Here is a 10017-nt window from a genome sequence, read left to right as displayed (position 1 = left end):
TACTGCAACTGATCATCGTTATGATTGGTGACTCTTTAAGCTGTCACTGAGTCTGAACCAATGATGAAGCTCTGCGTTTGTTTACGGTTTCTACGACGTCAGTCACAGGATAACACGACGACCAGTCTGACCATAACAGCAGCTGCTTTGAGTGCTCAGAGAGATCAAAGGACGAGGGGACACACGCCATTCACTCATCACGCACACATAGGATGCGGACATTAAGTTACAGGCCACACCCACATCAGATTTCTGACCAATCACACAGTTTGAAGAGTAACGAACCAACAGTTTATTCTGGAGTATGAAAAAAGTCCCTCAAACATTGACGTCACATCCTTTTAAAGTTGTTGTGTTTCCATAGCAACAGCTTGTCACCTTGGTTACCGCTGATGCTCCACCTCTACGGCTCCTGTTTGGGGACCCAGGTGAAGTTCCAGCGCCCGCCCCCCTCCCTTCTGACGAAGGCCTGGCCCTGAGGGAAGCTGTGGGTCCTCACGCTGCTGCTGGGGTTCAGGGACATGCTGAAGGCTGCCCCCCGCAGGGAGTCGGAGTCCGTGGTTGGTGCCCCCCGCGGGGTTGGCGCGAACTCAACGCCCCCTTGTGGCTCAGGGTCTGAGGTCTTCGCCGACCCGGCGTCCCAGTCCCGTTCTGTCCTGAGGAACCCGTGGTCCTGCTGGGACGTGTCGATGGTGTCAGCGTCCTTCAGTCCAAGGGTCCTCAACACCCAAAGGTCCAGGGGGGGCTCAGTGGGCGTGGCTGTAGAACTGAGCTGAGGCGTGAGGTTCCTGCAGAGTCTCTTAGAGCACAAAGCGCCAACGTCTGATTGGCTCCTCCTCAGCCGCTGTGGGAAAGTAAAAAAAACATCTTACATCATGTTAATTGTTTGTAAATTTTTTAAAATAATTTTCAAGATAGTGTGGATGATTAAGTAGAGCACATGGCATTGTGGGTAGGCATGATATGACTACGGTGCCAAAACCAAACATCAAAGGCACCAACAACATGTTGAATGTTGGGAATAACAAATGAATTGATGGCTGAATTCTCTGCGCTCAATTTAGAGTAGAGTACAGTATCTTTATTGATCCCGCAGTGGGAAATTTACCAATAAGATCAGAGCTTCTTCTTCTCTTTCTGTTTTCTCTTCCTAGAGAAGTCTGTACTCCAGTGTTAGCGCCCCCTGGGGACCAGCTCACGTAACTACACCAGAAGATGTTAGGAGGTGATCAATAAGTGTCAACACAAACTGAGATAAATCAAGGAGATGAAATGATCATGAAAGATCAGCTGTTCTACATACATTCAGTCTCTGGTAAGATGGCGGATGTTCTCACATCAGTGACTGATGGCACCCACCACAGTTTATTTTAGTACATTAGCATTTAACTATGCCTTTTTAAGCACTGTAGCATGTTAGCACCACCCTTAACTTATTAGCACTGAACTTGGCATTTTAGTATTTCAGTAGTTTTATTAAACTTGTGAACTCATCACCAACCTTAGCTCTGAGTTGCAGGTTTCTAACCGTCGACGATTCCAGGAATTCTCTGAGCTTCAGGTTTTCTTCCTGCAGTCGAAGCAGCTCCTCGTCTCTCTGTAGCAGAGCATCCTGCAGCTGGAAACCAGGAATATACCAGGAACCATTTAGACACCAGGAACCAGTAAGACACCAGGAACCAGTAAGACACCAGGAACCAGTAAGACACCAGGAACCAGTAAGACACCAGGAACCAGTTAGACACCAGGAACCAGTTAGACACCAGGAACCAGTAATACACCAGGAACCATTTAGACACCAGGAACCAGTAAGACAACAGGAACCAGTTAGACACCAGGAACCAGTAAGACACCAGGAACCAGTTAGACACCAGGAACCAGTAAGACACCAGGAACCAGTAAGACACCAGGAACCAGTAAGACACCAGGAACCAGTAATACACCAGGAACCAGTTACACTTTCATTACTAAGAGTCTCCCTCTGGGCTTTTATTTTGAAACTGAAAACTTAATATCATCATATAGATGTTGATGATTACAGCATTAATGGGTGAAGTGGGCGTGTCCAAGGCCTGAGAGCCAATTTTTTCTGGTACATTTAAAAAAAATAATAATAATAACTAAGTATTGTAATTAATGAGGTTTTGAAAATGCAATAATATAATAAAATCATTTGATTGTTTTAGAATAAAATCATTAATGAGTGATTAAACAATGATGTAAGTTTCTATGCTCGAGGTCAACCGTACGGTACATTTTTAAAATGGAGAAGTGGGCGAAAATTATGAAAATAAAAAGAAAACAAAGATGGTGCAGCAAATTACACCAAAATCTTCATTTTTCACCAGAAAAAGTGAGATAATATTTAAATTAATGCGTGTTTTACTCCATGAAAATGTAACGACTGGACTTTTAAGCGTTTTATTTGTCCTGTACATGGCTCAGTGCCAAACAGCAGAGACCTGAGATGACAGTAATGTTGTGTTGTGTGAAGAGTGTGTGTATGTGTGTGATGTGTGTGTTGTGTGAAGAGTAGGGATGTAACGATTCACTCAACTCACGATACGATTCTCTCACGATTAATTTTACAAAATAGGACTGTAGACAAACTATAACTGAAAAATATTCCTTTATTTTTTTGGGGAAAAAAGAAAATACTGCACTACCACGGGCGACCGTGGCTCAGGTGGTCGTGGGTCGTCTTCTGATCGAGAGGTTGGGGGTTCGATCTCAGTACCTGACTATGTGTCGAAGTGTCCTTGGGCAAGACACTGAACCCTAAGTTGCTCCCAGTGGTCGACTAGCGCCTTGCATGGCAGTCCTGTCCCACTGGTGTGTGAATGTGAGAGTGATTGGGTGAATGAGCTGATATGTAAAGCGCTTTGAGACTGTTTCAGTGGTGATAAAGCTCTATATAAAATCAAGTTCATTTACTATTTTCGTTTTATTTTTCTTTGTCAAAAGAATCCCTTGATAAACTATTCAAAACAATGCAATTTAACTAAAAATAAATCTTGAATGAAATAAATAAAGGAATAATACAAATGAAGAAGAAGCCTATTAATTTAAATTCTGGTTCTATAGTAAACAATGCATAACTACATAATAATAATAATAATAACTGAAAATGTATTTTGTGACTAACAATTGAACTTTAAAAAAACAAAAAAAAAATCAGTCTGCACTGTATTTAAGTCAGATATTTGTTTGACCAGCAGAGGGCGCTGGTAACACAGTGGTCGGTTGGCATGCAGCTATCCTTGCAGTGAAGAAGAGATGCTATGCTAGCAGACAGAGCTAATAGAAAAATGTGACTTTTACAAATATTCACGTAATATTACAGATATTCCTTTGGTGCTAAAGGGGTAAGGACTCATTTATGAACATATTTAAGAGTACAAGGCGGCCAGAAAGAAAGTAGTAGCAGATTCCGCCCGCCGCCTCCGTTTTTCGATGAGAAGGATTTATAGCGCCCTCTGTTGTTTAAAAAAAGTACTGCGATTCAATTTTCAGAGCATCGATGTGAACCGTGATACCTATAAATCGATTTTTAACTGCCTTACGATTAATCGTTACATCCCTAGTGAAGAGTGTGTCTGATGATCCATATTAATCTGCTACATTGCGTTTCCTCTACACGTATGTAGATATAAAAATTTTATTAGCACAACTAGCTACGCTACACTATGCTACGCTACTGGGAGTCAGTCACTAATTAAACCACAACATCTCAGCTGCTGACACTGTTTAAACTTCCTCATTAAAGGTGCAGTATGCAATGTTGGAAAGCTAGCAAGACTTGAGCTAACAACTAAGACCTCCTCTAAGCTCCTCCCCCTCCCATATACTCCAGTCAAACACACGCCCCCACTGGTTTGGAAGCAAGTGGGGTTGTGGGCAGAATGGGACATGAAGGCATGTGATTGGTTCTTTACATTGGGACACAACGGCAGCGATTGGTCAAACTTTAACAGAAACCCTCCCATTGGTCGGGCTACCAGTTGTTCTAAAATTAGAACTAATAATGATGATCATCATCATAACCTGTTTGTTTCTGTGCATGTGAGGAGAGAGATGCTCCGCCCACATCACCGGAGGAGGAAGAGGAGGATGATGAAGAGGAGGATGATGATGAAGAGGAGGAGGAGACAAGAAAAAATCCAACTCTGAAAAACACACAAACAGTTCAGTGAGTTTAAACTACAGGTATTTACTTTAGTGTATTTTATCATGTCTCAGTGCTGCCCCCGTGTGGCTCAAATGTGTAAATCTGAGGATGGTGTGGGTTTTATTATTTTTTTTGCATTATATTTTTGTACGTTGTTTTGCCGACTCACCGCCCAGACGTGACATGTCGTGGTCATTTGCTGTCAGGTTACCGTGGTCGTCGGTCCACAGTGAGGTCAGCGTTTCCATGGAAATGTCAGCAGAAACCAAAGCTGGGGAAAGGATTGAAAAGGATGAAGACTAGTGTGTGTGTGTGTGTGGTGTGTGTGTGTGTGTGTGTGTGTGTGTGTGTGTGTGTGTGTGTGTGTGTGTGTGTGTGTGTGTGTGTGTGTGTGTGTGTGTGTGTGTGTGTGTGTGTGTGTGTGTGCACGCGTGCGTGTGTGTGTGTATCGCCCCCTACAGGCAGAAAGTGTTGTAGTTTTACATTTCCACGTGTACAACTACACATTATATACACACATGGATCAATGACGTATAAGGAATTTCACCTCATGATATTTAATTTATATATATACTGTATATATATATATATATACATATATGTATATACAGGACTATAATCGAACTAAAATTGTACAGAAAATAAATGTGAATAGAATAATTTAAAATATTTTTTCTAAACAACAGTCATGGTCAGGTATTCTCACCACATTATATTTGGATACTTTGAATAACAGAGTAAATTACAGATACGCATGATTTAAAAATAATAACTCTAGTGAGTGCATATATATACATATGTGGAATATTTCTATGCATTTAAATATTTTTTAACTAAAACAAATGCATTTTGACAGAATATTTCGGGTCACTTCATATAATCACACACTATACAGACAGACAGACAGAAGATAAGTTGGGATAAAAAAACTAAGATTAGATAATCCTAGAGAGGGACACATTGAATCGAAAATTGTAAAAAAAATAAAAATAGAATTATATTAAAATATTAAGTTGTAAATAAAAACGTTTAAGGATAAGAGAGTTTTATATAACTGCTATTAGAATATGGTAAAATGCAGAGAGGAATTTCACTTTGACGATTAATAAAGGTTACATTACATTATTATTTAATCTAAGCACTTCACTTAATATAGATGTTTAATTTTTGATTTGGCATTTCCTTTGAAAATTTATTAAAGTAAAACAAAATCTGAAGTCACAGTAAAACGACTCGGTTCAGTTTGTTCATTTCAACAAATTCTCTGAAAAGAAGAAATAAGTGAGAAAAGAAAGAAAATTGAAAGAGAGCAAATAACTGAGTCGTCCTCTTTGAAATACAAAGAGACATGACTAATAATAATAATAATAATTATTATTATTATTATTATGTCAGGGACCACGACCCAGTGTTTGTAAACCTTGCATTAACCTGTCAGGTTCACACACAGTGTCAGAAATACACAAAATAACACAATATGTAAAGAATAACTACACAAATGAACACAAAAATATAGAATAACAAAGTAAATAATAAAAACACAAACTAACAGTGAGTTTAAATAAACGAGCCTCTTTAAACACGTGATGGTTGAGTTTACACTTTAAATGATTGATTATAAATAAATACTCACTGATCGTGTCCGTGATTAAAGGTGAATGTGATCGATCACCTGTTCGATCAGCTGTCCTCTCACAGGTCCGCATTCAGCTCAGAATGAACTGCGCTCTGCGTCAGAGCCGCTGCGCTGAGGCGGGAGCGCGCACAGGCCCGCGGGGGCGTGCGTGCGTGTCTGTATGTAATGACTGTCAGTGGATTAATGGAAATTTATTTGGTTTATTTAATTCATAGAATTCAAAGCGAGGTAATAGAAATACATCTAAAATAAATAAAAATAAAAAACACATTTAAAATATTTTTTCTTTGTATATAAAAAAAAAAAAAAAACAGTATTTACGTGCACGCGTGCTCGTGTCCGTATGTAATTAATTGGCTCTCAGAGGTTTGTGTGTCTGTCTGTGTGTGTTAGTGTGTTATTTTTTTATGTTTATTGGTGGTAATAAATCTTGGTACGGGTCCCTTACGTACAGTAAACATATCATGTAGAAACTTAAAAAGGAAGAGACACAATCTACCATAATTGGAACTTAATTCATTTTCCACAAAGGCATCTGTAAAATAAAAGGTTTGTGAAAAATTCTTTTAAAAATAAAATAACACCAATAAATTTAATTCAAAATTAATAAATGTTCATGCTCTAAGTATAGATATGAACTCTCAAACTGATCCATGTGCATAACAACATAATATAATATTCATTTATATTATTCATAATATAATATATAACATAATAAGTAGAAACCACAACCTGAACCATAGAAAGTGGATTTGATCAGAAATAACGCGACTAACAACATAAAGATTATATTCAATGTGCCATGAATTGGAAATATTAAAAAATGACAAAAAGTTGTTGTTTGCTCAGTAACGATTGGGTGTAGAAATGTAACTAATTACTTTACTTCCATTAAAACATGCTTAAGTACAAGTAAAATTACTGATTTAGAAATATACTCAAAAAATTAAAAAGTGCCCTTAAAAACACTTAAAAGTACTTTAATCACTTTCACCTCTGCCTTTAATGATGTATTTAGTCTTTATTTGGACGTGTTAAACTAACTGTATGTAAACAGTTATTGTAAGGTGTGAACACCTTTTATTATCACGCTTTTAATGATGTTTATGGTCAGAGTTGTGACGTCACAGCGTCTCCAGCTGAGGAACTAATCTACAGCCTGAGGCTAACGACGTGGGGAGTGAAAGAGTTCATCAGCCTCTACTCCTCCTCCGTCTGCAGCCCACAGATCTCCTCTCTGACAGGAGAATAATAACTATAATAATAATAACTAGGCAAGACCTGTATTCACTAGGCAAATACGTATTTTACAATTGAAAATTGGCAAAAATGACAACCTGTATCTGGATTTGTTGACAAGTTATATAATGCAGGAAAAACAGAAGACTGACCTTGACCTTAAATATGACCTTGAGCAAAGGTCAAGGTCACACATTGAAAGAAAATGTTGTCCAATGGTACCAGTCTGAGCACTTGATCTCAATTTGTGGCCAAGTCTTTTTTGTTTTTGTGACGTCATGAACATTGACCCCTACTGATCCTTTTACTATAGGTCGTACAGCTTTGGTCCAAATAAATAAAATACTCCACTTGAGATGAGCTTTACATAAATTTAAGCATTGAACTTGTACGAAAGATATTCATAGAGATATGTAAAATGTTGGTTTTTGACACTTGACGTGACCTTGACCTTGACATTTTGACTCCAAAAAAGGTCGACTGCACATCCTTGACATTGTTTCTATGAGATGACGTACGTGTCGTTATTGCTGCATTAATAGCCCATAGGAGGAGTTCCAGGACAAAGGAGTTGCGGAAGAAAAATAGGAAGAAGGACTTTTACAAGAACAATGTATTTGGCAATTTTGAATTGCCAAATACAACTATGCAGAGAATGCATACATTTACATAACTGTAAAGATTACAGACTATAGACCACTACAAACCCTGATAAACTGCATTGATCAAAATAATAATTAGATGTGTCTAAATTTTATTTCTTCAGTTAAACAAAGAGAAAACAGAAATTGTAGTTTGGAGCCAAACACGAAAGACCTGAAGTCAGCACCCAGCTTAAAAAATTAATGCATAAAACCACAAACCAAACTAGAAATTATAGTGTCATCATTTACTCAGACCTAAACTTCAACAGTTACATAAATATATAGACATTTATTAAATCATCTTATTATCACGTAAAGAACTATCAAGGATCAAAGGACTAATATCACAGCAGGACCTAGAAAAACATATTCAGAATCAGAATCATCTTTATTCGCCAAGTGTATGTTGTACACACGAGGAATTTGACTCGGTCATTCATTCATCTTTAGTAAAATAGATTACTGTAACACTATCCTCACAGGTCTACATAAAAAAATCAATAAAAAAAGCAGCAGTTAATCCAGAATGCTGCTGCTAGAGTCCTCACAAACACTAAGGGATTGGAACACATACAGTACCCTCAGTACTCAAATCCTTACACTGGCTTCCAAACAATCACAGATTTGACTATAAACAAGTTCTGATGAACTACGGCCGGGGCCGCGGAACTTCTCTGCCCAAAATAGCACGTCACACGTTCTCGAGAATTCAGTCAAATGACTCGGTTCCACCGAGTAAAAAAAGGTCTCAGAGAGGCTCTAGACATCTGTTCATAGAAAATCCATGTCAAGTTACAGCCCGATTCAAAGAGCAATAATGGAGGAGTAGTCATTTGAAAAATGGGGCCCCCTGGAGCCCCCTTGGCACATACGGAGTTATGGGCCCCATTCATATATTGGTATGTGTCAATGATTCGGTACCACCAACTGTCGCAATATTTGACTAACAAATGTGAGAGGTGCTATGTAAATAAACATTACTTACTTACTTAAACAACTTTAATAGAAATTGCTGAAAAAAGGGGGGTGAGCCCCCGGGGGCCCTAACTGAATTGTGCGAGGCATAATCGTAATCTACGTTGAATTACCTTTGAAACAATATATCACACGATTATGTTTCCATAAATTGGGACATTGCCGGAAAGGGGGCGTGGGCCCTTGGGCCCCTTTTAAAAAAAAAATGGCTCTGAGCGTCTCATCAAATTCATTCATAGAATATTCATACCAAACATCATTTCGATCTAACAGAACTAACGGAGAACTAGTCATTTGAAAAATGGGGCCCCCTGATGCCCCCATGACACATACGCGGTAATGGGCCCCGTTTATACATTGGTACGTGCCAATGATTTGGTGCCACCAACTGTTGAAATATTTGACTCACAAATAAATGAGAAATCGACTTTCGTTTCTTTTTTTTCTTTTGGGGCCCCTTGGGGCCCCCATAGGCCCCCAATCAAAAATCAGGCTACGAGCGTCGATGCGTACACATCCATAGATTATAGCTACCAAATTTCAGCCTGATTTGTTCACGTAAAACAGAGAAGTAGTGATAATAACTAGTGTACACAAGAAGAAGAAGAAGAAGAACAATAAAGTACGGTTGCACGACCTAAACACTACTGGTTTATAAAGCGTTACATAAAACAGGACCAAAATACCACTTTGACCTGCTCCGTAATAAATCACCCAGTTTCAGGTGGTGTGGAAAAAACCAGCTTTATATTCCCACAACAAACAGCGTTTAGTTTTTTATGTTCCTCATCAAACTATTTAATCTGATATTATCCTGTTGTATTGATTGATATTGTTTTACATGTTTTCATTTTTCCTCATTTTTAAATGTAATTTTAGGTTGTGCTAGCGCTACTGTGATGTTTGTTTAGTGTAAAGCACTTTGAATTGTCCTGTACATGAAAGGTGAATATAAATACACCTGACTAATAATCCATAATCCCAATGGAGAACATGCAAAGTCCACATAAATCTTCCTAGATTTTTGTCCATTAGAGGCAGAGTTTAAAGTGTGATAGATCACATGTGTCAAACTCATGGCCCGGGGGCCAAATCCGGCCCTTTGAAGCATGCAATTCGTCCCGCAGGAGAAAATAAAATGACAAAGAAAACATGAATCATTGTGTAAATGATACTCAACAATATTTACAGGAGCTCATGGTTTTCCTGGTGCTTATATCACATGATTGAAGTCATTTTTAATATTAAACTGTTGAAAAATGTCAAAATTCTTGTAAAATCCTCAAATTTTCCTTAAATTCTGATTTATTTCCCTTAATTAATCATAAATTGGTCACAGAATTTAAGAAATGTAA

The 10017-nt window shown here is 38.3% G+C and overlaps 1 protein-coding gene across 1 annotated transcript; it reads right to left on the bottom strand.

The window, feature by feature from the left end:
* Positions 1 to 403: 403 nt before the first annotated feature.
* On the bottom strand, positions 404 to 4433 carry gmnc (geminin coiled-coil domain containing). The gene is made up of 4 exons (XM_028464944.1): positions 4338 to 4433; positions 4045 to 4166; positions 1502 to 1618; positions 404 to 844 (listed from the first exon to the last, which is right to left on the bottom strand). The coding sequence occupies exons 1-4, from the start codon at positions 4414 to 4416 to the stop codon at positions 404 to 406; spliced, it is 759 nt and encodes a 252-aa protein (XP_028320745.1). The 5' UTR covers positions 4417 to 4433.
* Positions 4434 to 10017: the final 5584 nt, after the last annotated feature.

This window comes from Gouania willdenowi, chromosome 13 (assembly GCF_900634775.1).
Source record: "Gouania willdenowi chromosome 13, fGouWil2.1, whole genome shotgun sequence".
In the NCBI taxonomy this organism is placed as follows: domain Eukaryota; kingdom Metazoa; phylum Chordata; class Actinopteri; order Blenniiformes; family Gobiesocidae; genus Gouania; species Gouania willdenowi.
The sequence above is the reverse complement of the archived record's forward strand: the minus strand, read 5'-3'. Positions and strand labels throughout refer to the sequence as shown.